Below are 27,568 nucleotides of genomic sequence, written 5' to 3'. Positions count from 1 at the left end.
TCATTGTACAAATCTGGTCTCTGGTCTTGTCCCTATTATAAGGCTTCCTCAGATTATCTTTTTCTTTGGGAAGATAATCCAGATCTTTGGAACATGAATTCTTTACTCTGGAACCCAAATTTCCTAGTAAGTCATTCTCTGGAATCAGTACCAGAGTAAAGGTTGCTCCCAAATGCCTTGGTCACTATATCTGATTGAGAGGAGGTGTAGCTGGTATAATATTGCCATACTTGGATATTCTCTTCAGGGTAATTTTGTTGGTGGTCTTGACTGATTCAGGTCCCTGTCCTCTCTGGAGTGCATATCTAGCTCTTCATCTCTGAAACCTAATCCAAATTCCAGACTCTTCTGTGTTGATTTGTAAAGCAAGTTTTATTTGATGGTGTAACATAAGGAAGGTCTTTGGTTCAATGTATTAATAAGAATTTTCAATTGATCCTCTGTGAATTTGGTATGGCTGTTACCATTTGTGGCTTTGATCACATTTGGAGAACTTTTCTGGGACATGTTGCAAGAATCCTGGAACTGTCTCCGATGCTTTATTTATTCTATTGATAACTTTTGCTGTATTGAAACTCTATACATCCTTAATTTCCATGTCACTTTTTTCTCCTGGTGTTCTTCTTGTCCCTATGACTATTCCTTCTCATCCTTTCTTTCTTCCCTTTAAAGTTGGTGCCCCTCAGGGTTTCATCCTTTGCCCACCTGCCCTTTTATTGTATTATGCATTATTCCTATCTGATTCCAACAACTCCCATTTGATATACTTCCCAGCTTGATGCTGATAATATGTAACTCTCTATTTCTAGCCTATGCTTCTCTCTATAGAGTTTCCTACCTACATATTAATTGGTCTCCAGGCTGCTACGTACTCTGATAGCTGGCAGATACTGCAGACTCAGTGACAGCTTTCTGTGACATACTTCTCCTTTCACATTTGCTCAGTTGTTGTTACATTATCCCCTCTGGCACCCAAGCAGAATCTGGAAGCCATACCAGTTTCTACATCCCCCTCTATCTCTTCAATCTCCCACCTCTATCCTTTTTTAAAAAAACTTTATTTATTTATTTTGAGAGAGTGCATGTTTGCGAGAGCAAGGGGAGGGGGAGGACCAGAGAGAGAGGGAGAGAGGGAATGCCAAGCAGACTCCACACTGCAAGCACAGAGCCAAACATAGGGCTCAAACTCATGAACCGTGAGATCATGCCCTGAGCCAAAATCAAGAGTCAGACGCTTAACTGATTGAGCCACCCAGGCACCCCATCTACAATCTCTATCCAATTCTGGCTGCTACAGCTTCTTACAGAGACCAGTCCAAAAATCTTCAAACTGGTCTTGGTGACTGTAGTTTTGTTATCTTCAAAAGACTTCTTCCCATTGTCGCCAAGATCTGAAAGGTCTATCAATTCTCCACTACTGCCCTGCGGTGACCGCTGTCCTCTCTGGAGAGCACAAGTGCCTAATGGCGCATGCTAGGAAAGGATGACTAGGTTCCTGGATGGCTCTCTAGCCTTTTCTTTCATTTTCTGCATAAAACATTATGGTCTATTAATGACACAAAGTCTCTATTTCTTGCAGTCTCCTCCCAAACTTGGCCATTGTTAATCTCTAAATAAATAAATCTAGTCAGTTATGAATCATAACTGGCCGATGAGCATTAGTAGAAATAACTGTAACACAGTCCTCTAATTAAAAAAAAAAAAGCAACACCCTACCTTCTCTTCTTTGCAACATTTAATGAGAAGTAGCTTTTGGAAAGAACTCAATACTGGATGCCAGGAATTATGGTTTTTGGTCTCTTTTTCTTCTGTCATGAATTCTTCTTCCTCCTTACTTTTAGAATAGCCTTCCCATTCATATGGATTGATATAAGTCTCAAAGGATCCTAGAAACACAATTTAAAAAGATGCTTTAATTAGAGTTGGTTTGACTTTGAAATTAAATAAATGTATTTGGTAACTTAAAAATGTCTACATTTACTATCAGTTTTTACAACAAATGAAAATATATTAATCTCCCCTTACCCAACCAACCTAATTAAAAATAATTTAAAATTGGATCAGAAAACAAATCCAATAGCAAATCACTTACAAGAAGCAAAGCTACAACAAAATAAACAAAGAGGTTAAAAATAAAAGGATGCGTAGAGAAACATTAATCAAATGTGAGCAAAAAAGAAAATTGAAGTAATAAGAGTAACATTGAATAAATTAGAATTCAAGGCAAATATAATTAAATGGAACAAATAGGTCAAGTTATATTAATTAAAATATATAATAAAAACAATAAAATGAACCTATGTGTCAGACAGATAACAGTGAAAGTACATCAAGTAATCACTGCTGGAGGTAAAGGAAAAAGCAGAAAAAAAATAATTGTGGTAGGAAATAACACATAATTATCAAGTCTGTGATAGATGAAGCAGACTGGAAGTTCTGACATATATAATTGAACAATCTAAATAACATATGGATAAATTGACATATATAGAACTTTATGCCCTAATAAACAGAATATATTGCTCCCCTTTCCCCATGGAATATTTATAGGAAATGGGCTTGCATGTCACATGAGGGTTAGGATCCTGGTTAGCCTTTACAATTGTTTTAAATATTTAGTGTTTATTTTTGAGAGAGAGAGAGAGAGAGTGTGTGTGTGCGTGTGTGAGAGCAGGGGAGGGACAGAGAGAGAGGGGGACGACAGAGGATCCAAAGCAGGCTCCACACTGACAGCAGTGAGCCTGATGTGGAGCTTGATGTGGAGCTCAAACTCAAGAACCATGAGATCAAGGCCTGAACCGAAGTCAGACGCTCAACTGACTGAGCCACCCAGACACCCCACCCTTTATAATGGTTTTAACATGTGGCAAGAGTTAGCACTGAAATTCCTGTAGGCAGGGTATACAGTGCGCTGTAAGCCTCTCAGCAAGCCAACACAGCCAGTTTGTCCTCTAGTAATGAAACAGGTTCCTTTGGTTGGACCTTGGGCAAAACCGTTGGCTTGAATGTCAGGCTAGAAAACCTCTTTCTCCAGCTGGTCTGCTGGGGCTCTGTTCTGAGGGTCTAATAATAGCAAAAATGTGGTGACAGCAATTCAGTGACACTTGAGACTATTCTGGAGGAGTGTGCACCTCTGCAAGACTTCTAATTTCTAGACGGCATATAGACAATGACATGGTATGAGACCACAGGGCACAGCACACAACTTTGGTTGAAGGTGGTTGTGTTACTCTGAGGACCAGATAGTAGAACCATTTATTCCAAAAGGACTTCCTTTTTCTCGAGGTTCTCATTATTTATTGTATATTCACTAGGATTCTGGCTAACGAGAGAGGATAAGAGCATATTTTAAATAACTCTCAATTATTAGGACATGAAGCACTTAGAAACTATCAAAGACAAAAGATTAAGCAATTAGGAAGCTTTAGAAGGTAAGAATGCCATTGGAATTGATTATTAAGCTTCACCTGCACCTAAATTTCACATTTAGAACATAAGCCCTCCTATCACACATGTACAAACCTTCACAATTGTATAGGATTTCCAGAATAAACCCTGAAATTTAACAAATGAAAGCAGGAAAGTAGTTTTAAATAGCTGAAATTTTAGTCCCAATCAACAGGGATAACACATGGTGCTTTTTGTCCAAACACGATGAGTTGTTCCCAGAATTACTTTGCCTTCTAGCCTCTACTCCTTCCCTCTTTCTTTGCCTGTGTGTTTATTAGGCTCCATCTAGTTCTTTCTGCTTTGGGTCTGTCCCTAACTGGCCATCTCTAGCCTTTCCCTGTGAGTGTTTTCCTTTTTGTGTTCTACTTCTATCTCTAGGTGTCTTGTTTAACTGGTCCTCAATATAGAAACATAATTTCTATTTGATGCATTTATTGAAGAGCATTTCATTTTTTTCTAGTCTTTATTTAGAAATCAAACAAGTATATTAGGATTCCAGAAGTTCTGGGCCATGTACATTTTAAATCATTACACTTACTGGTTAAATAAATATTCATATTACAAGTAGAAGAGTGATTATCAAAGGGTAGAAATAGAACACAGAACTTCAAATAAGTATGGGGTAAATAAAAGAATGGATAAGCCACCTGAAGGCAAGAAAGAAGAAAACAAATGAAGCAAAGAAAAAGGCTGCCAAGAAAAAAAAAATCCCCACAAAATAAGGTGATAGAGGGGCGCCTGGGTGGCTCGGTCGGTTGGGTGTCCGACTTCAGCTCAGGTCACGATCTCACTGTCCCGTGAGTTCGAGCCCCGCGTCGGGCTCTGGGCTGATGGCTCGGAGCCTGGAGCCTGCTTCCGAGTCTGTGTCTCCCTCTCTCTCTGCCCCTCCCCCGTTCATGCTCTGTCTTTCTCGGTCTCAAAAATAAATAAATGTTAAACAAAAAATTAAAAAAAAAATAAAGTGATAGAAGTAAGTCTGAACAGATCAGGATTTCTCAGTCTCACCACTATGGACATTTTGGGGCAAGTGGTTACTTCTTCTGGAGGACTGTTCTGAGCACTGCAGAATGTTTAGCTACATTCTTGGTTTCTACCTACTAGATGCCAGTAGCACCATACAAGTTGTGACAACCAAAATGCCTCCAGACACTGACAAATGTCCTCTGGGAGACAAAATATTCCCCAGTTGAGAGCCCCTGAAATGGAGCAATTATTGTAATAAATATCATTGAATTAAAACTTTCCTGTTAAAAAAGAGAGACTCTCATACTGCTCAAAACAACAAAATTCCACTTAAGATACACCAAAAACATGATGATGACACAAAAGAGTTAAAATTAAGAGTATAGAAATATATAGAGGCAGAGCCCTAACCAAGATAATTGCACTTTAATTACATTAACATTAGAAAATATATTTTAAGGCAAAAAAGAACTATTTAGAGTAAAGGGCATATTATTCAAAAAAGGAATAATTTACTAGGAAGATAATAATCCTAAGCCTAGTCATAATGAACAGCATAGTTTCACAAGCTATGATGGGAAAAATTCTGGAATTTCAAAGAGAAACTGGGAATCAGTGAAATCAAGAGTCAGATAGATGCTCAAATGACTGAGCCACCCAGACGCCCCAATTTCTATAACATAATTACGTTATAAACAATAAAAAGATAGCTCCTCCAAATCCTAAATGCTTTCAAACTAAAAAAATGTACTTTTCTTTTTCTCAGGGCTTATCTAATCGTCCTTTTTATTCTTTTTTTTATTATTTAAATTTTAGTTAACATAAAATGTGTACTTTTAAAATTGAAAGGGCTGCATATTAAAACTTGTGAGAAAAATTAACATAGAATATTATAATTCAGAGCAAGCATTACTTCTGGGGAAGAGGGAAAGGATCCTGTGAGGGAGTATGAAAGGATAATGGGAGGCTGGTATTATTTTAGTTCTTGATTTGGGCTCATAAGTACAGTTAATTTTTGATAATATCTAGTTGTACAATTTTGATTTGTGCACTTTTCCATATGTATGTCATCCTTCAATAAAAAGTTAAAAAAAAACCCTATGGGGTGCAGCTAAGGCAATTCTTAGAGGTAAGTATATCCCTTTTAAATGGGTATAATAGTAAATATAAAATATTGAAAATTCATGCGCCAAGCATTGAACTCAAACATTCAACTGGCAGAGCAAATACTTCACAATTTCTTAATAATGAAGAAATTTCCTAGTGAAAAATATTGATATAGCAGAAGAGATTAAAGGAAACATCAAAGTTAAGATTCACGAGCCTAGGGTGCCTGGGTGGCTCAGCAGCTTAAGTGTCGCACTCTTGGTTTCCACTCAGGTCGTGATCTCACAGTTCGTGGGTTCCAGCTCGCACTGGGCTCTGGGCTGACAGCATGTCTTCTGCTTGGGATTCACTCCCTCTGCCCATCCCCTGTGCGCGCAGGCTCTCTCTTACACTCTCTCAAAATAAATAAATAAATAAATAAATAAATAAATAAATAGATAAATAAATAAATAAATAAAATAAAAGAATGCCTCAAAAAAAAAAAAAAGATTCACAAGCTTGTTTACAATCCCTTTATAGCAGATCCTTTTTGACATATTACCTATTCGTATGGAAATAGGATGTAACAGTATGTATTGTGTAAGTCCTTTAAAAACTGGAAATGATTCTTCTAAGTCACAGCATGCGAACCACATGGCATTATGCAGCCAGGGAACTTCAGGCTTAGGTGGGCGTTCCTATTAGAAGACAGAATGAAAATGAGTAATAAGTCACAAAGACAACCACAAAATGTATTTTCACCTTGTCCAAGTGAAAAAGCAAGCTTCAGTTGCATGTTAAAAATAACCATTTGCTGAGGTCAAGTAGTAATAGGTGCTGAATCAATTCTACCTGTACACCTTTGCCCAGAAGTGCAGCTGGGGAAAGCTTTCCAGGTTGACATTTACAGGAAGCAGTTGATCTGGTTAAGGGTTAAAATTAAATCTGTGAAGTCGACTTCTAGCCTGTTCCCCAACATGTTGCACCAGTCTCTCCCCACTCCCCAAATATTATGATTTTATTCCCCTCAAGACTAGTTTTCAGATCTGATTCCCAGATGTTCTCACCTCTAGGAGATGGGGAAAGCTGAGTAGTATAGCAATATCAGTAGCAAGACAGGTGATGATCTCATTTCAGCAGGGCTGAGTGTATGTTATGTCCAATTATTTCCTATATACCTAGAAACTTCTGGGAAAGGTATTATGCCATCTGGAAGTATTCCCTGAAGGTGGGTAAGCAGTTTTGTTTTATTTTATTTTATCTTATTTTATTTTATTTTATTTTATTTTATTTTGTTTTATTTCACTTTGTTTTATTTTACTTTACTTTACTTTAATTTAATTTAATTTTATCCTGAAGGTGGGTAAGCAGTTTTAAAAGACAGAAACAGCTGTGATTATAGACTGAAACTAATTCTTTGAAAATTCATGAACATTCGCCTGAGGTTCTATACTACATTTTAAAATAAGTTTATTTATTTATTTTTGAGAGAGAGAGCGAGAGAGCAGGGGAGGGGCAGAGAGAGAGAGGGAGAGAGAGAGAATCCCAAGCAGGCTCTGCACTATCAGTGCAGAGCCCAATATGGGGCTTGAACTCATGAACCGTGAGATCATGACCTGAGACGAAATCAACAGTTGGGACGTTTAACCAACTAAGCCTCCCAGGTGCCCCTATACTACATTTTTAAGTAGCTTTATTGAGATACAATTCACTCATTTAGAGCATACAATCCAATGTATTTTAATAAATTCACAGGTTGGTGCAACCATCACCACAGTGAATTTTACAACATTTCATCTCTTCAAAAAAAACCCCAGGTATACTTCAGCTATTACCCTTCTATCTGCCCCTGGCCCCAGCCTAAACAACCACTAAACTGCTTTCTGTCTCTGGGGTTTGCCTGTTCTGGACACTTCATATAAATCAAATTTTATAACATGTGGTATTTTGTGACTGACTTCTTTTGCTTATTAGGTTAGTGTCTTGAAGGTTTTACTCATGTCATGGTTTGTGTCAGTACTTCATTCCTCTTTATGACCAAGTAATTTTCTGTTGTTATGAATATACCACATTTTGTTTATTCACTCACCAGGTGATGGACATTTGGGTTATTTCCACCTTCTTGGCTACTATGAATAATGCTGCTATGAATATTCACGTCTAAGTTTTTTGTGTGGACATGTTTTCATTTCTCATACATACCCAGGAGTTGAACTGCTGGATTATACACTAATTCTATGTTTTGTCTGAGGAGCTCCCAGACTGTTTTCCAAAGAAGCTGCACCAGTTTTGACTCCAGGCAGCGGTGTATAAGGGTTTTTCCACATCCTCACCGACACTTGTTATTGTCTGTCTTTTTGATTCCAGCCATTCTAGTGTGGATGAATGGTATGTCCTTAAGGTTTTCATTTGCATTTCCCTGATGAATAATGATGTTGAACATCTTTTCACATGCTTATGTATATCTTCCTTGGAGAAATATTTATTCAGGTCCTTTGCCTATTTTTAAATTGGGTCATTTGTCTTTTTATTGTGGAGATGTAAGAGTTCTTTATGTATTCTAGATACAAATCCTTTATCAGCTATGATTTGCAAGTATTTTCTCCCACTCTGTGGGGTTGTCTTTTCATTTTTTTTTCATTTTTTTAATGTTTATTTATTTTTGAGAGAAAGACAGAGCATAAGTGGGGGAGTGGCAGAGAGAGAGGGAGACAGAATCTGAAGCAGGCTCCAGACTCTGAGCTGTCAGCGCAGAGCCCAGCACAGGGCTCGAACCCAGGAACCGCGAGATCATGACTTGAGCTGAAGTCTGGCACTTAACCAACTAAGCCACCCAGGTGCCCCAGTGTTTTCATTTTTCTAATAGTGTCCTTTGAAACAAAAGCATGTTTATTTATTTATTTTTTTTTTAAACGTTTTTTATTTATTTTTGGGACAGAGCGAGACAGAGCATGAACGGGGGAGGGGCAGAGAGAGAGGGAGACACAGAATCGGAAACAGGCTCCAGGCTCTGGGCCATCAGCCCAGAGCCCGACGCGGGGCTCGAACCCGCGGACCGTGAGATCGTGACCTGGCTGAAGTCGGACGCTTAACCGACTGCGCCACCCAGGCGCATGTTTATTTTTGATAAAGTCCAATTTACCTATTTTTTTCTTTTTTTGCTCATGTTTTTGATATCAGATCTAAGGATCCATTGTGAAATACGCAGTTATGAAAATTTACTCCTACGTCCTCATACAAGAGTTTTGGTTATTACGTTTAGGTTTTTGGTATGTTTCAAGTTATATATGATGTGATGTAAGGGTCCAGTTTCACTATTTTGCATGTGGCTGTCCAGTTGGCCCACACCATTTGTTGAAAAGACTTCTTTTCCCAATGAATTGTCTTGGCACCCTTGCCAAAAATCAGCGACTACAGACACATGGTTTTATTTCTGGACTCTCAAATTTGATTTCATTTATCCATTTGTCCATCTTTGTGCTGGTGTCATACAGTCTTGGTTATTGTCGCTTTGCAGTAAGCTTTGGGATCTGGATCCTTTGCAATTCCGTATGAGCTTTACAATAAGCTTGTCAATTTTTACACAGAAGTCAGTTGGGATTCTGATGCGGATTACACTGAATCTGTAGATCATTTTGGGGAATGTTGCCATCCTAACAGTATTATGTCTCCAATCCACGACTGTAGGAATTTTCCCACTTATTTAGGTCCTCTAAGGTCTTCCAACATGTTTTGTAGTTCAGAGCATAAGTTTGAACTTCTTTTGTTAAATTTATCTCTAAGTATTTTTTTTTTAATTTTTTTTTTCAACGTTTATTTATTTTTGGGACAGAGAGAGACAGAGCATGAACGGGCGAGGGGCAGAGAGAGAGGGAGACACAGAATCAGAAACAGGCTCCAGGCTCTGAGCCATCAGCCCAGAGCCTGACGCGGGGCTCGAACTCACGGACCGCGAGATCGTGACCTGGCTGAAGTCGGACGCTTAACCGACTGCGCCACCCAGGCGCCCCTATCTCTAAGTATTTTATTCTTTCTGCTGCTATTATAAATTGACTTTTTTCCTAATTTCATTTTTCATATTGTTCATTGCAAGCATATACAAGAAATACAAATTTATTTTGTATGTTGATCTTGTATCCTGCAACCTTCCTGAACTCATTTACTAATTCTAATACTTCAGTTTTTTTTAAGCAGGTTCCTTAGTATTTTCTATATACAAAATCATGTCATCTGTAAATAGATATATTTTTACCTCTTCCTTTCTAATCTGGATGACTTTTATTTCATTTACTCGCCTAATTGGCAAGAATCACCAGTACAATGTTGAGAGGAAGTGGTTAGAGCAGATATCCTTGTGTTGTTTCTGATCCTAGGGAGAATGCATCCAGGCTTGCACCATTAAGTATGTTGTTAGTGTTGGTTTTTGTCCATGCCCTTTATCTAGTTGAGGGAGTTCTCTTCCATTAATAGTTTGTTGAGTGTTTTTATGATAAAAAGATATTGGGTTTTGTCAAATGCTTTATTCTGTGTCTACTAAGATGATCATGTAGTTTGCTTTTGTATTCTATTGATTTTATTGATATATAGCATTTATGATAAAAATGGGAAATACTAGTATTAAAATATGAGTAACTAAATAAAGTGACTAGATAAAAGATGTCCTCCAAACACATTTCTAAAAAAAAAAATCAGTCAAGAATCATTCTAATTTCCTTGTGGTAGAGGAAAAGAAAGTTTAATAAAAAACTTTTGAGAAGTTTCTTAAGATGATTTCTAATTTTAAGTTTTGTGTTTTTGTCTTTCTTTTACTTTAGAGAGAGAGAGCATGAGTAGGGGAGAGGGGCAGAGGGAGAGGGAGAGACAGAGAGAGAGAGAGAGAGAGAGAGAGAGAGAGAGAGAGAGAGGATCTTTTTTTAAGATTTTCATTTATTTAATTTGAGAGAGAGAGTGCATAAGCAAAGGAGGGGCAGAGAGAGAGGGAGAGAGAATCCCAGGCAGGCCCTGCACTGAGCCTGACATGGGGCTTGAACCTATGAACCATGAGATCATGACCTGAGCTGAAACTGAGAGTCGGACGCTCAACTGACTGAGCCACCCAGGCACCCCAAGAGAGAGAGAGAATCTTAAGCAGGCTCCATGCTGAGCATGGAGCCTGACGTGGGGCTTGATCCCATGATCCTGGGATCATGACCTGAGCCAAAATCAAGAGTCAGATGCTCAACTGACTGAGCCACCCAGGCACCCCCAATTGTAAGTTTTGTGTTTGATGCTATTTAAACATATTTTACATTTCTTTTCAAAATATGTTGTTCATGAGAAGTAGCAGGTGGTACTGGAATGGATATGGGCTTTAGAAACTTAGACATAGGTTTGAATGAGACTCTGTCATGCATTAGTTATCTGATTCTGGAAAGTTCTTTAACTTTTTCAAGCCTCTGCTAGAGAAAACTGTAAACAAGGCTGTTAACAGAGTGCCGTGAGGAAAGAAAGACAATAATGCACTGGGAAGGCCTGGCTGAGTGACTAATAGTCAGTAGAGTGAAGTGGGCAAGAGTGCAAGCTCTACAGACTGACTGTGAGAGTTCCAGTGCTGGTTCCAAATCCTATTAAGTATGTGAACATGACAAATTAATCTCTCTGTGCTTAATTGTCTATCTGAAGGCTGGAGACAAAATTAGGAACTCACATTAAGAGGAATACTAAGAGGAATAAATGAGCTGATATACATAAAACACAAAGCAAGCCCTCTGTATGTATTAACTGTGGTTATGAAGTTAAGATAGCATTAATAGAATATGAATGCATGCAAGATGGGTGGGGAGTGGGGAGGAAGGACCTCTGGTGGAGAGGTCTTGTCTGGGTTTGTCCTGGGAGCATAGGGCACTGAAAGTCAAATAAAAAAAGCATGAAGTTCAACCTCCCATCAATACACTGAGGCTCAAACACTGGCAAACAGGTGCAGATGTCATGTCTGCAGGGACCAAGGGTTGGGCTCAAGATTGGGAGGATAGAGCCAAGAATTTAAAGTGGGGTTAAGATGGAACTTCAGTCAAGAGTTGTGGGGGCATGGCTCACTTCTGTGGCTGACCAGGTCTGTAGTATGGAGGTGACATAGTCCAGCTGAAGGGGCTGGAGAAAGTTCGATAGAAAGATGAATGCAAAGAAGGCAAATGCAGCAGAACTCGTATTACGGTATTGCAGGTGACAGTCCAGTTATATTACGTCCTGTGCTTTATAATGAAAGCTGTGTCCAGGGAAGAGAGAGTCATGATTGCCCAAACAGTATTTCCAAATCTATGAGTTACAACATTATTGAATTTTAACTTTTCATATTTGTAAGATGGTCAACTTTTCAAAACATGATCACATCTACTAGTTCATTGGTTACTCCCCGCATCCCAGGACACTGCTGCATAGAAATTGCACAGACATTGCTGAGTGACAGCCTGGCCCATTAGACCCTCAGTACCCACATCTCTGGGCCACACAACCAAATGTATAACCTTCAGCCACTACAGAGCATTGGTAGGTGCTTGTGGGCTCTATTTAGAATAACATTTACAATCCAAACGTGAAACACATACCTTTTCTAATCCTGCAGAACCTCGGAGAAAGAAATTCCACTCAGCATCAGTTAGGCTTTCTTGCTGACGCATGATCTCTACACACAGCATAAAGCTGTAGATGAGTTTATGTTGCTCAAAGAGTCCTCTGGAAACATTGACGTAAGCGGTTAGAAGCGTTTGTTCCAGGAGTATTTCCATGCGCTGCTCTAGATCGTCTGACTTTACAGATGTTTCAATTGTTGTATTGAACAACTATGTGAAAGAGAGCTCTATCAATGTCTTGGATTTAATTCAATTCCTGTAGAGAAAAAAAAAATCCCTGCTCCTCACTCCCGCCCTTCTTGGTCCTGTATTTTGTGAGTCAGTAGCAGCACAGGAGACGAATAGTGTACTATGAAAAAGCCAGAATTCATCCCAAATTGATAAGTGATATTTATTTTCTGCATTCTCCTTTGTTCCCCCCACCCCATCTTTCAGCAATGAACCACTGCCAAACACCTAACAATATTCAAAAAGGCATCATCTTGATGTGAGGCAGAAAACTGGAAAATGGAGGTGAGCTGGCAGAACCAGTTTTTTCATGTCCTTAACTCAAATTTGATAATCATTTTGGGGTGAGAGATGTAAGGGCAAGGGAAGGTCATGTGCACTTCTTGGTACTTCTCCAACATAATTGTTAGGATGTGGGAAGAATGTGCTAGAATCTTCTCTGAAATTTAAGGGAAAGCCCTTGTTAATTCTCCCCAAAGTTTTGTCGACAAAGGGGAATGGAGTTGTTACTGTAAAACACTTAGAAGAAAAGAGAATGGAGCTTTCTTTAACAACCTAATGAGAAACAGAGAAGTTAAAATCCAGTGGAGATGTGATGTTTAGTGCCAAAATAAAACACGGTGAATCTTGATACACCCTAAATAATTTCAACATGACATGCAGTTATGAATGGCTTTGGGAGATGATGCCCAGGCCAGTTTGGTCACGTACAAATATGTTTAAGGTCTCTAGTTTCCCTCCTAAACAGAAAAACCCCAGTGCATTGATGATTTCATCCCATAGCCCTTTTTCTGTCAGCCTGAGATATTCTCAGAGCATCTTCATTTTTATTTCCTGAAGGAGATTTTAAAACCTTGAAAAGCATGAATTCCCAAACCTCCAAAACCATTATGAAAGTCATTTAGGTGGAATTCAAGGATTTTCTCATCCTGTGACCTTGCTTAGTTTAATACCTGCCAACGAAAGGAAGGAAGCAGAGACATGAGAACAGCAAAGCCCTGTCTTTAGAAGCTGAGATCTGACCCCAGAACAAATGGCTTTTAAGTCTGCTAAAGCAAATGCACATCTTGTGGGAAGAGAGCCCAGGTGCGTCTAAACAACACGCCTCTCATTTCTTCCAATTATTCATTTCCATTCTCTCCTGCAGCTCCTCTTGCTGCTGGACCCTTAACTATAACCTGAATTAGACACTTAGAGGCAAAACCAAGTTCGGTCTAATGTCATAAAAATTCAACTGCTTTTTTACGGAGGGATGGAAACAGACTCTTTATTCATGAAACACTAATTACGTAGCAGCACGGTGGGGAGGCAGGGATGGCTGAGGCTTCATTTCTGCCTTCTGGAAGGTCAGAGAGCAGTAGGTTAGAGAAACCCACCACCCAAGGCAATGTGGAGGAACTGCCAAATAAGACATAGGGAATGTTTTCGGTAAAAGACTGGTGCAAATTTTTTGCTACCCTTCCCACTGACAAGCAGAGTCTAAATGGGTTAGTCGAGGAGGTCAAGAGTAAATCTTTCCTTCCTTCCTCTGCAGTTTTCTGTGCATGCTGAGCACTTGAGTGTTGAGAAGACATGGCAGGTGGGTTGCTCTTGAACCAAAAGACTGAACCCAAACTCCTAGCGGGTTTTACCTGATAAATAGACTCATGATTTGTCTGAGTCAAAAACGTAACTCAATGGGGTTTAAAGGGAAACCAAAGACATAGATTTCATGGACAAAACAACGTACTTACCTGTTTAAAATATTTTAATGAATACTGATACATAGGATCTATTTCTGAGAGGCTTGCAATAACAAAGTACATAACAGAGCCTTGAGTGGCTACTGGACGATACTTCTCACGAGCAACATTTATCATCAGTTCAGTGGACTCAGCTTCCTTTAGCCTGATTTTAATGGCACCTGAAGTGATCTGAATAAAGATACAAAAACATGGTGGGATTTTTGGCATATACCCAATTAGGTCTAGGACAGAAATAAGGATATGGTGACTTAGTGATTACAATAATAGAATGACTGAATCTCAGGACCAAGCTAACCACTGTCCTTCCAGAGAGGGGGGTAGGCAAATGGGAACAGCTGACAAAACCAGAGCAGCGCTTCTCTGAGATTCAAATCTGACGTGTTTCTGAAAGGGACACCTGACAGAGTACTCCCAGATGCTTCCTGATTTCCCCCTGAGCAGTCCTGAAATGATGCAGGGTTCACATAACAGAAGAAGGTATGAGGGGAGAAGGGGCATCCATGAAACTGCCCCAAAGAGGGGGGTGGAGAGAGGCTGGAAGGAAGTGGTGTCATATCCCATTCTGGAATAACAAGGAAGACTAGCATTCTTTCCTTCCCTAGCGTTCATAGGTGTGAGGGACATAAGGAAACCTGGGGATAGTAACTGTTGTTTGTGAAGGGTTACAACCTAAGTAAGTTGGAGATATTTTCAAGGTCTTTGCTGTTCTTTGCTGTTCTGTTTCAGGTTAGTGGTTCTGGGGAGCCTTTTGGCCAATGGGTTTTCTAAGATTCCCTTCTCTGTCTCCCTCAGTCTCTCTATATTGCTATCTGTCTTTGTCCTCTTCTCTCAACCCCCATTTTTTTCAGCTGTGGATATCCCTGGGTTGGGAGGTTTGTGTCTAGAAAGTCAAAGAGTCTAGGGCAGGGACTAGAAAAATCACTATGCAAACTGCTGTTTAGTATTTGCTCTATTGACAGGAGAGCTAAAAGGGGGTCTAACAGGCTTTCTGTCTAGACCCCACTGCCCAACAGAAACCTAATGTGAGCCACATATATAATTCTGTCTTTTCTCAGTTTATTAAAAGTAAAAAGAAACAAGTGAAATGTATTTTAACAATAATTTTATTTAGCTCAATATAACCCAAAGTATGTTGATTATAGCAGCATAAAATCCATGTAAAATTACCGAGATATTTTTACTTTTTTTTTTTTTTTAGATTAAGTCTTCGAAATCTGGTATGTAACAACACATCTTAATTCAGGTTAGCAACATTTCAGGGGCTCAATATCCACATGTGGCTAGTGGCTAAATTAATTCTAGACTGTCCACCCCTGTCCTCCAGGAAAGGGAAGGGAGGGACTCAGCTTTTTCCAGAAACCAAAGGCTCAAACTCTCTCTCTGTGTTGACCCCTTAGGAACCTGAGGGGACAAGAAAGAGCAGGGCTGCATGGGAAGCCTCAAGCTCAGTACTGGATTCAACTAGAACATTTACATATGAGTAGGAAAAAGGAAGTTGATATGGAAGCAGTTGGATCAAGGAGACCCACCTGCAAACAATTCTTTATTTTGGGGGGAGCTCGAGGCCCTGATAATGAAGACTCCACCAGGGCTAAAGAGAAAACAAAGTGGACTATTTTCTTCTTTTTGCCAGAGAGTATTAGAATTGTTTGTATATATTTCAGTTGAGTTTAGTAACTACCTACAGGTATTATGCCCAAGAGACTTGAGGTCTCAGCAGTAATCAGGGAATATGATACATATTTTAAAATGAAGGGTCTGGGAGGTGCCTGGCTGGCTCAGTTGGGGGAGCATGTGACTTTTGATCTTGGGGTCATGGGTTTGAGCCCCATGTTGGGTGTAGAGATTACTAAAAACATACGAATAATAAACAAACTTTAAAAAATGAAATAAATTGAGGGCTTTGGGAGGTTAGGGGAGTATAAAGTACAGGCAAGAAATGGCAGGAAACGTGGCCCAGGAATAATCGATCCGACCTCTGCCCTGTAGAAAGGATATCTGTAAGGCAACTCCCTGCAGACACAGAAAGAAACCAGCTTACAGAGAAAGAAGGCAGTCAGAACACATGTATCTACCTTACTGCCTACTGAAACCACAACAAAATTATAGTAAAGGGATTTTTAAAAACAGTGCAAACTCACAAAGATAGGAAGAATGGAAGAGGAAATGTCAATACAATGTGAGAACCAGAAAGCAGAGAGTAGAATGGTAAATGACTTAGCAGACCCAGGAAAACAGTTTCCTAGGCTGCAAAGGGGAAAGCCAAGAAGTCACTCAATTTGTAAAATACAAATCCCCTTCAGAGGCTTGAGAGGCCTCCAAACACTGGAAGCGGGAAGGGCCTAAAATAAGCATTGGTTGATAGACTCCCAAGTCATCTCCCCACCACCAGTCAGGGGATTGTCCTTAACCCCACTCTGACTGGAAAATAGAGGTTTCATCCCTGGGGAAATTAAAAGAGAGGCTTAACAAAATTTTTTTTTTGATGTTTATTTATTTTTTTGGGGGGCGGGCAGAGAGAGAGACACAGAATCCGAAGCAGACTGTCTGTGCTGACAGCTCAAAGTCCGACATGGGGCTTGAACTCATAGAGGGTGAGGTCATGACTTGAGCTGAAGTCAGACACTTAACTGACTGAGCCACCCAGGCACGCCTAAAAGAGAGGATTTTTTGATGGAAGGAAGCCAGGCACAATTGAGGGCCTGGTTCCGCAATGAAAACAGAGATTTGGTAAGTGTATACATGCTGAAGGGTGACGCCCTAGCCCTTCTCTCCTTAGCCCCTACAATACTTGCAGCCAGAACTTCGTATTTCTAGGCAATGTAAACATTGGATGTTTAACTATAATCAGGATAGAACTACGGTGGGAGGCTGGGGGATGGGAGGAAAGGGGGTGTGGGGGTGTGTGGGTGTGGTAGAGGTATAGACAACCGTGAATGTATAAAAGAAAAACCCAAGAAGTAGCAATATGAGTCTATTATTTGAGGAAAAGATGTAAAACCCCAAATAACCAAAACAAAAAAGAGATGAATGTAGCTGTCTTTATGGAGGAAGTTGTGGGGGGGGTGGGTGGTGGGGCACACCAAGAAGGCAGGGAATCCTATCACAAACCTTGTACAAATAGCACATTCTTTAAGCAATTTGTGTGTAAAGTTTTGATGGCAAAAAATAAATGGGTTAACCACCAACTTCCAGAAGCTAAAAACCCAAGGAAGAATGAACGGCAAGAGGATAAAGAGACTGACAAAGAGAGGAAAGAAACAGGAGCCCCAGAATTACTTGTTTGTTGTTGGAATACGGAGATCATAAAGAGACCGTAGGATGTAAAGCCGTAAACCATTTCTGATGTCAGTGAAAGACAAAGAACGTACCTTCTGTACTCCCTGTCAAAGGGTTTTTTAAAGTAAATTATTTTCTGTTTCTCACGAATGGATGAAAATCATTTTACAGGCTGTATTCTCAGTATACTTTTAAAATTGTGGTTTGAATCTGCCAAACAATTCAGTGCAAGATTATGCGTTTAATGTAGAACTTCATCTTACTAGCAAGACATTTTTACTGAACACCAGTTATATGCGAAGCACCATGGTGAGCCCTTGGAGAAGGAGTATCAAGCTGAACTGTTTGCGGATTCGACACCAGATTGAACAGCCTAACACGAGAGATGAGACATGTAATTAGATCATGGTGACATAAGGTAAACGGTGTCAAGTGCTATAAAAGAGAGTCGGATGAGTCGCTACTGGTGTTCTAAGGAGGAAGAGATTAATTCCAGTTGGGGATACCAGGGAGGCTTCCTGAAGGGGTGACATTAATGTGAATATAATTGTTTTTCCTTTCAATTTACACCTTGTCCCGGTTCTTTACATGCTTTATTTTAAAAATGCAGACAAGATGAGAGAAGCTATTGTGTACAGTTTCCCTCCACTTCCACCGGGGGGTGAGGGACCCTGCCAGTGGGACACACTCTGGTGCTACCCCAGCAGCCCAGGTGCGGCTGCCATTCTTGCTGAAAAGACTTTGCAGAATCCTCAAAAGCTGCAGGTGTAACTTTTGCAGCAACACATTTTTTTTTAATGTTTTTATTTATTTTTGAGAGACAGAGAGAGACAGAGCGTGAGCCGGGGAGGAGCAGAGAGAGAGGGAGACATAGAATCCAAAGCAGATTCAGGCTCTGAGCTGTCAGCACAGAGCCCGACGCAGGGCTCCAACTCGTGGACCGCGAGATCATGACCTGAGCTGAAGTCGGATGCTTAACTGACAGAGCCATCCAGGCACCCAAAAAACCAAGACACTTTCTATAAATACTCAAAATCTTTTACTTGCCTTTGAATCCTGGAGTGTGTCAATAAGTTCTTCATTGTCCAGAATATTTCCTTCAGATGTAAAGAGCATTTTCAGGATTTTCTCTTCGATAGTTTTCAGCTGGTTTTTATCAGCGTTTATTCTCACAATGAGCTTGATTCTTTGTTCTTCCAACTCGGGTTTCTCAAGTCGTACCACATCACTGGAACCAAGGTTTGAATGCTTAAGTTATGACTTTATTATTGCCCTAAAGTTGCTTCTCTTTTTCTTTGCTACTTAGCTGAGTACTAACGCTACTAGCCATGTCCTAATGCACAAGGCCCCTCTTTTGCTGGGTTTATACAGTGGCTATTCACTGAATAACATGTTAGTTGTGATTCTTTAGCTTGTATTTCAAAACTGACGCCCTACCACAGTCCCCATGGCTTCTGCTCATCTTCTCTCACCTGCTCAGTGCATGATCTTTCTAATCATTCAATTTCTGTTTCTAATGCTTGCTTGTACCAGGCTGAATATGGTGCCTGGAACATTCTTTTTATGGGAGATGCTGAAATCTCACCACCTCCATGACACGAGTCTTAATGGCGTCTAATAAAGGGGCCTTACCTCCAGCTCTGCCCCTGCCCAGACATGGGAACTTATGTCTCCCTTTATTTGTCCATGCATAATTTGCTCCCAGCCCCCTGTTTGTAGGAGCTCATCTTCATTAAGCATCACTATGTGCCAGGCCCCCTGCTCAGAGTTTTATGTGGATTCTCTCTTTTAATCTTTTGAATGCTCCTTTGAGGTAGGCACTGTGGTTACCACCCCAGCTTGCAGATGAGGGAACAGACCCTAGTGGGTCACTTTCTGAGGTCACGTGAGTATGAGAGGCAGGGCTGGGCTTGTAGCTGGCTTAGCTGACTCCAGGGCACATGCTATCACCCACTAGGATGAACTGCCTCATAGAATAACCCACTGTTCATTTGATACGTACATACTGAATTCAGAAACTTTAAAAATTACAATATGGACACCATAAGAAATAATCATCTCAAATTCATTTGTTCAAATAACTTTTTCAGAAGAGAGCGGTATACAATATAACCTGGAGATTTTGTACTCCATGACCAAGTCTCAACATTTTCCCTTCTCTGAGCACTTCGCTTGTCTCAGACAGAGTAATGTGCTGACAGCTGGTCACGCAACTAAGGTTAACTTTTCACGGGAATACACTGGTATGAGAGTGTTCAGCCATGTCCTTATAACATGTCCTTAAAATATGGTGAAATGCCCTTTGTCTGCCTAGCAGAAGTTAAGCAAGTTAGCAGTTGGCAGGATAAATTCTTAAAATAAACAAGGAAAACAATACTTAAACTCAGTGATAATAGTAATCAATCAGGATGATCTTGTCTCTGTTTTTTAAAAAAGTTTTTTTAACGTATGTTTATTTTTGAGAGAGAGAGATAGACAGACAGAGTGCAAGCAGGGGAGGAGCAGACAGAGAAGGAGACACAGAATCTGAAGCAGGCTCCAGGCTCTGAGCTCTGAGCTGTCAGCACAGAGCTTGATGTGGGGCTTGAACCCACAAATCTTGAGATCATGACCTGAGCCAAAGTCGGATGCTTAACCAACTGAGCCAGCCAGCTTGACTCCATTTTGACTTGGCTTGATGAATTTGACTTGATTTTTTTTGAACATGGGTCAAATTATATTTTCCTTTAATGTATGTATACACACACACACACACACACACACTCACATACATGTATACACATATATCCTCATATACACATATAAAATTCATTGTTAAGTAATATCAATATTATTATTTCAATAAATATTAAATGTTTTTTGTCTCCTAAGCCTCTTGGCTAATTCTGATAATTAATCATGAATTCATAATCTCATTTTTGGGAAATGGAGACGAATTACAGAGTATACACTGAAGGAGGGTATTTCATTTTTTTGAGGTGGACAAATGCAGGTAAAACTGTACACTAAGAAAACACCTAGAGACAAGTAAAAATAGGAAAGATCTATTTGGGAGTAGCGTTCTTCCCCACAGGTGCGGAGCAATGCATCTCTAGGAGCCACAGGACGACTGACTTCATTCACTTGCCCAGGACTGGAAAGCCCAGCAGAGGAGAAGAGGCCAGGCTGGGCTGCAGGCCTGGACCAAACCATGGCTGAGAATTAGGGGCACTTCCCTGACCTCCTTGAGAAGACTGTGGACAAGCGTGGCAGCTGCAAAAGTGACAGGAGATACAGAACCTGGCCATTTCCTACCCTCTTTATGACTGAGGACTCATGACTGCTGCTTCCACACACTAAAATGTTTTCTTTGTCAAAATTTCTACAAAATATTAAGAAAACTTTGCTTCCCCCCCACCCCCACTTTTTTCTTTACCTTAACAGCTGATCCTCCAGACCTGATTTGGTTACAGTGAAATTGATGATGGTGACTTTAATGCACACCTGGAAGAGAAGCATAGGTTTACATAAAAATGCTTAAATTCATACAAATAAAATAAGAAGTGCTTTCTTTAGTGGAAATGGCCCATTTTTACCCAACTGGATGTATCTCAGGTCTAACTGTGAACATACTCACCCACCCACAAACCCACCAAGCATATCGTGTCTTACAAAAATCCTAATACGGTTTTCCCTGCAGTGTAAGTGACAGTCTTGTTCCTCACAGGCCACAGATCTTAGAATCCTACATGGTGCTTTAAGGAAAGGTGAGCCAGCAAAGGGTTAGAAAGGTTGGGTTCTGATTCCGGGTGCCCCTTTCGTGTGTGTTGGGCAAACCGCTCATCCATGCTGAGCTTCGGTTCCTAATACTTATAAAGTGGGATGCTAATAGTTACAAGTCATAGGGTAACTGCGAAGACCAAATGAGATAATAAAATCACTTAGTTGTAGTGACTTGTGCATAGTTTGTGCTTGTTAAAACGAAGCTATTATTGATATTAAATAGAGCTTTACACATTTTATGTCATCATAACATTTCAATAAAAAATTATTGCTATAATATTACTTGAGTAAGTTAACAGCTAAAGAAAAAAAAAGTGTTTGAATGTCCTGTATGTTGCATGCTATTCTTATCTAATCTCAGCAAATCCTGAAGTAGGCTTTCTCTCCACTTGGGGCTCCAGAACACAGGATCACTGGCCCACAGCCGCAGAGCTAGTGTTGGGTAAGGTGTGCGATGCTCCCTCCCAAAAGTTCAATGCGTGTGGAGGCTGTATGTCGGCACAGTGGTCGCTTCTCTGCACTTTACAGTGGGACTTGGGACACAGGCTCTGGCAGCGGCTGTGTGAATGAAACCCCTCAAGGCTGACAAGGAAAGGCCTACCTGGGCTTTTGGCGGCATTTCCCTCCTCTTACTCAACAAGTGTGCCAGTTTCATGTCACCTGAGTGTGTTCAGTGACAGGCCGCTGTGACAAATTCAGTAACTGAGGTGAACATGGCACTGTTTGGAGGATTTATGCAAGGATTTTATTGTTTGGGGGCCGGGGTGAAGGAGTAAGTTCCCATTTGTGAAGCTGCTTCCCTAACTACCCTGTTGGAGAAGGGGAGAGGCACCAGGCTGGGGGGGACCCTGCAGCGTGTGTGGCTGTGCCTGGAGCTGTGGCAGCGTGGAGGGACGGCAGGGGTGGAGCGAGCCCTTGGAGCCCCTTGTGGGAAGGGAGAGGAGGCCCAGCTGTCTTCATTTATGCTGCAGCTGCCTTGGGCTCTGCAGCACCAGAGTAAGGGTACTTCTGGATCCTGTCGTGGCTCAGGGACGTTTGTATGGAAGTGAAGTGCACACAGACCCCCTCAAGGTCTAAGGGCATGAGGGAGGACAAGATGCTCCCTGCTCCAGAACTCTAAGTACAGACACCCTGGATGTTTGAGTCCTGACTCTCCAAAGTGCCAGTCACCAGATGTTTCCAGCAGGCAACTTCTTTATTTGGGGCTGTATGCCAAGGGTATTTGCACATGTAAACATAGGCATGTCCCCCTCTCCCCACAGACTCTCAGTGAAGCCCTGGTTCATTTATGAGCCACCACAAGAGGGGCACAAATGGCCTTGAGCTGAAGGAGGGAGAAGAATGGTTAGAAGGCAATGCTGCCCTGTGTTGTGCAAGCAGCTGTAGGCAGGGAGGGAGAAGGTGACAGTGCTGCAGAGGTGCAGAGGGCAGCGCACCGGGCAGTGGGCAGGGTGGCAGACAGGGGAGCAGCGCCTAGGGACCGGGTGGGGAGAGCTTGAGTCCAGCTGAATGGTGAGCAGAAGGGCAACGGGAATCAGAATCAGGACTCAGAAGGGAAGCAAGAGTGGAGGACAGTGGAAGGAAGGGGAGTGGCAGAGCAGAGGGGGAGGACAGAGCTGGGAGGACCCAGCAAATGTCAGACACCATCACACATAATAGTCCGCTCAGGCTGGGAATTCCAGACCTGCAGCTCATACCTCGGGCAGGTAGTGGGGATTTGGCAGTTTGGTTGTCATGTAGAACCTGAAGTTTTTGTCGTAGTCAATGTCTGAGTCTCCGAGGTGAATGAGTAGCCGCCCACCGCTCATGAAAGTCTGCTTCAAAAGAATGGGTTCTAGAGCTGGATCCAAGGTTTCTCTAAGCTTAAAAGTTAAAACACGACAAACAAGCCATTAAAATGGATGGCATCAACCTTTCCAAGTTCCTTAGGCCTCAAAATCTACTTTGAATGAGCCATTTTCCAGGGGCCGGATAGATATTCCTTACTGTATGCTCGCCTAAGAAAGTAAGAGCATGTGAAGGCAATACAGCTGTTGAGACTAACTGTGCCATTCATCCCCATAAGGAAGAATCCAAGAAAGGAGGGTCTCTGCAGGTGGTCTTCCACGGGACCCAGACAAATGATTCACTTTTGCGGCTGTTCTAAGGCAAGAGATAGCAGTCTACCACCTGCAGGCCAAATCTCACCCTCTGTGGCTTGTTTTTTTGTTTTTTTGTTTTTTTGTTTTTTTTTTTTATGGAGCTTAAGCTAAAAATTTTCACCCTGTTAGAGGGTTATAAAAACAAAACTCTAAAACCAAACCAAAACGAAGAAGACTATTTGAATGATGTTTGCACAGAGACTGTATGTGGCCACCTCCCTAAAACTAAAATGTCTGGCTCTGTACAGAAAAAGTTTGTGGACCTCTATTCTGTATGATAGTTACTTTCTTTCCCTCAAAACAGATTTGATGGTTGGTAAGAACCTGGGCATGCAGACACTGCTCTCGGACCCCACAGCAAACATCTATATGTCAGGATGTATGTGGTAGGGGCCCATGGCCTAGGAGCTGTCAAAATTTGATTGTAATCCACAGTTAACAAATCCATTTCATACTGTGACATGACACCCAAGGATGTTTTCTTAAAACAAAAGTTTATGAGATAAAATTTCCCTTACTACCCATGATATAATTTATGCTCTTAAAAATCTATCCTATTTCATTAAAAAATGCTGGTTGAGATCGGCTAACCTGATTGCACACCCACGGAGGGGTGAAGACAAAGTTGGAATATTCCACTTACAAATGGAGAAAGCAGCTAGGTGCATAAGGCTAATGATTCCAAGTCACAGAAAGCAGGAAGGGCCTGGTCAGAGTATCCTGTTCTAGCTGGGGTGCTGACCAAGGGCCCACCCCCTGCTCCCCAAAGCACTCAGCTACAGTTACAAGGCTCTGCTGTTCAGTGGCAGAACATCATTGAAAGTCTTTTGTCCCTTGCCATGAGAGAAGAAATTCCCCAAGGGCTTCCTGTGTTACCAAGTAAACTGGGGTTTAAGAATCCAGTTTGGGGCTAACATAACTGCATCAACGATTTTGGGAGACTTTGCCCTTCCCTGTAACTTCAGGGTTTGAGTGAGGGCCTAGGACCCATTACAGAACCCTCCTGTGTTGGCCAAGGCCAGAAGGGTAGAAAATCATATTTACACCTATTGGAGTGTTTTGTTGGCTTCACATCACCAGCGTGTGTGGATGGACAGTCCCTGATGGCCTAATGGCATTACTGTGTTACACTTCCATGGCAGTCAACCATCAAGGGCTGCAGTGAGGTTTAAGAATCAGCAGTGTCAGAAAACAGAGCCCATCCCACTTAACACCAAAACATTGTCTGGAATCAGAAAAATCATTCAGTCAACAGATTGCTCCCCATGTGATAGTATATGGTTTCCTAGGCAAAGCAGTTTGACCAATTTGCAAATGGAACTGATTGGCATTTCTAGGGCAATGCAAGTGTGACCTGTGTAGGATTTCAGATATGGTCTATAAGTTGGGGACTAACCCAAGAAAAGTGAAAAGCAAACCTCTTCCAGTAAGACAGGTAAACCAAGTCGGATTGAATTTTCAAGTGTACGCAAGAAATTAGTATCTGTAAGCTTAATGATCTTTAAACCACTTTTGCTTTCCTTGTTCCTTATCCAACGGTTTGCCTGTATGAGAAAGCACAGAGCAGGATATTTGACTTAGAGTTTTATAAATGACTAGAAAGCGGAAGTTTTTAGACTAAAGTTTAGAAATTTTGCTCAACCTGGAAACAGGATTGAAAGATAAAAAAAAGAAAAGAAAAGAAAAGAAAAGAAAAATACTATCCTGCCCTCTGCAAATAAAAATGCCCTTTAAACTGCAGTGTTTTGGACTCTTCCTTTCATTCAAATTTGGAACAAATGAAGAACAGACACATCTAGGGGAAAAGCCCATCCCTGAGGTATTCAAGCTTGTCTTCCTTGTTCTGAAAACAGTTCCCTTTCCTAAACTCCACTTAGAACATGATCCATGGACTTAGGAGTCAAATAATGGGATTCTGTAAATTCCAGGCAGGCTTGCAGTAAAATCTATCCTACGCTGCCTTCATTCTGATTCTTCAGACCTCTTAGGAACAAGGACTCTATAGGAATGAATTTCTGCTCCCATAGAAACCAGAAAACGAATGGTCAACCCCCTAAACAAAGCCAATCAAAATCAAGTATGCAGAGCAGCTGGACTCTTCCCCTTCCCCTTCTGCCAACCCAAGATGAGGAACTTGGGCTTGAAGAGTTCCAAATTCCCTTCTAGATCTAAACCCCCAAAATCTTTCAAGAGTGTTCAAGTCCACTTTTAGAATTTGGAACAGACAGCACAACATTAAGCGGAGATGGGAGGCTGCACTTCATCTGAAGCATTTGTTACGCACCTGATCCTGGGGGTCAATCATCAAAGGCCATCGTCTCCCTTCAGTAACCAAAATGCCATTTTCTGTTGATATCATGTCACGGGGCAGCCCATCAGTGTTCCACTGCCGTATTTTGTAGGGATCACCAAGAATGTTAATGAGACTGAAGGAAGGATTGATTGGGATCTCCAGAGACAGACAGTCCTGGATCCAGTATTCTATAAGCTGTGGGAGGAGGAAAGGTTACTTGTATAGAGTCAGGAACACTCAGTAAATGAGGATACACACAACATGTCATGGTTAAAAGTAAGTTCTACCAGTTTCCACACGCATCCTGGTATCAAAGCACAGGACACAAGAAGACCGACAATCAGGAGACCTGGGGCCTAGAACTATACCATAAACTAGCTGTCGCTTTGAGCACGTCACTCCCCTTGTCTGAACCTCAGTTTTCTCAGGTATAAACGACAAATGTTGTCACAGCAGTCTTCAACCAGGGGTGCACTGTCCCCTTGGGAGGTCTGAAAGCATGTGAAAAAGTTGGAGTTATCACAATGGCTAGTATCATAATGCTACTAGCAATTAGAAGATGGGGCAGAGGGTTGTTAGCATGCTACCTCCTTCCGTGAGTGGGACAGTCGAAAAGCACCATTGGCGCCACCCACATGGTACCAGATGACCCCTGAGCTCCTGTGGAATCTATGGTCCTATATGGATTAGGTTTTAGAACCCACAGACAAGGGTGAAACCTTTATAGGAAGGCATTTCATAAACATGGCCTGAAAATCTCTCCAAATAATTTAGTTTCCTGCTCCTTCCCATTGCCTAGCCCATTGTAGCAGTCGTGCCCGTTCAGAATACTTCATCCTGGCTGACTTTCCATGCTGCTTCTGACCATGAAGGGAGGTGTCTCCCTGCCCCTCTCTTTTCCCCCCAGGTTCTTGAGCTATTAAGGAAGTGATGACTAACTTTCTAAGGAGAAAAGGAAAGGAAGGAATGTGTTCAGGAAATCCTAGGGGTAAACCATTGCTGGCTGACAGGGGAGGTGGAGGGCTGTGGAGTGTGTAAGTTTCCAACATGGAGAAACTTCGCAGTGGAGGGCCCCCTATAAAATCAGAAAAATGATCCCCCCAACTCTGCCTCTGCCAGTTTCAGCTGCTTCTCACCTCCCAGAAAGGGAGTTTACTCACCGATTGCCTATACTGGGCTGTGAAGGCCCCATAATAGGCTACACAAGCTGCTGCTATAAACACATTCCCAATGATATTTGATATCTCCTCATTGAATTTCTGGATGCTTTCTTCCCATCGAACTTGCTCATCTTCTAGTGCAGCCGTCAGCTTTCCTGCACGTATCAGACGTGCTTTTGTCAGGGCCATAGTTTTTGCTAGAAAATTTTAAATAATCAACTTATGTTATTCAGTATTTTCCTAAAATATAAGATGTTTATTCACCTTCTTTTGTTTATAGTGACATTGTCAATACATCTCTATGAAACCTCACACCAATTCAGAATTATTTTCCATTTCAGGGCCAAGTCCAAGTTTGCCTCTTCTAAGCAAAGAGCTCCTTTTCCTTACTCCGTTACTCTGGCTGAAGATGGCTCTCTCTGTGTCAGCATAGTATTTCTCTTCAGGATCAAATTCATATGCTGCTTGTGTTATAATGTAACATGTCCCAACAAGCCTTCCATACAGGAGCTGAACGGATACAATATATGCAGTTCTTCTAATTTTGCACTAGAAGGGCCAGTGCAGTACATCGAGGGCAAATACGTCCTCTGTGTTGGGTGGAAGCTGAGATCTAACTACCCAAAAACTTCTTCTATTTTTGAAAATCAGGCATTTCCTGGGACGCCTGGGTGGCTCAGTCGGTTAAGCGTCTTGACTTCGGCTCAGGTCGTGATCTCGCGGCTCATGGGCTCGAGCCCCGCGTCGGGCTCTGTGCTGACAGCTCAGAGCCTAGAGCCCGCTTTGGATTCTGTGTCTCCATCTCTCTCTGCCTCTCCCCCACTTGCCCTCTGTCTCTCTCAAAAATATATAA

At 41.4% G+C, this 27,568-nt stretch overlaps 1 protein-coding gene across 1 annotated transcript in view; it reads right to left on the bottom strand.

Moving 5' to 3' along the window:
• DNAH6 (dynein axonemal heavy chain 6) overlaps positions 1–27,568 on the bottom strand; it is a 222,450-nt gene that overhangs the window by 42,394 nt on the left and 152,488 nt on the right. Inside the window, exons 54-63 of the mRNA XM_030310984.1 lie at positions 26,716–26,912; positions 25,547–25,750; positions 24,681–24,806; positions 22,819–22,983; positions 20,775–20,842; positions 18,407–18,587; positions 14,069–14,248; positions 12,084–12,317; positions 6,062–6,197; positions 1,717–1,886 (exon numbers count right to left, since the gene is read on the bottom strand). Of these exons, the coding sequence (XP_030166844.1) occupies positions 1,717–1,886; positions 6,062–6,197; positions 12,084–12,317; positions 14,069–14,248; positions 18,407–18,587; positions 20,775–20,842; positions 22,819–22,983; positions 24,681–24,806; positions 25,547–25,750; positions 26,716–26,912 (1,661 nt within the window). The remainder of the gene's footprint in view (positions 1–1,716; positions 1,887–6,061; positions 6,198–12,083; positions 12,318–14,068; positions 14,249–18,406; positions 18,588–20,774; positions 20,843–22,818; positions 22,984–24,680; positions 24,807–25,546; positions 25,751–26,715; positions 26,913–27,568) is intronic.

The sequence above is a fragment of the Lynx canadensis genome, chromosome A3 (genome assembly GCF_007474595.2).
Source record: "Lynx canadensis isolate LIC74 chromosome A3, mLynCan4.pri.v2, whole genome shotgun sequence".
In the NCBI taxonomy this organism is placed as follows: Eukaryota; Metazoa; Chordata; class Mammalia; order Carnivora; family Felidae; genus Lynx; species Lynx canadensis.
The sequence above is the reverse complement of the archived record's forward strand: the minus strand, read 5'-3'. Positions and strand labels throughout refer to the sequence as shown.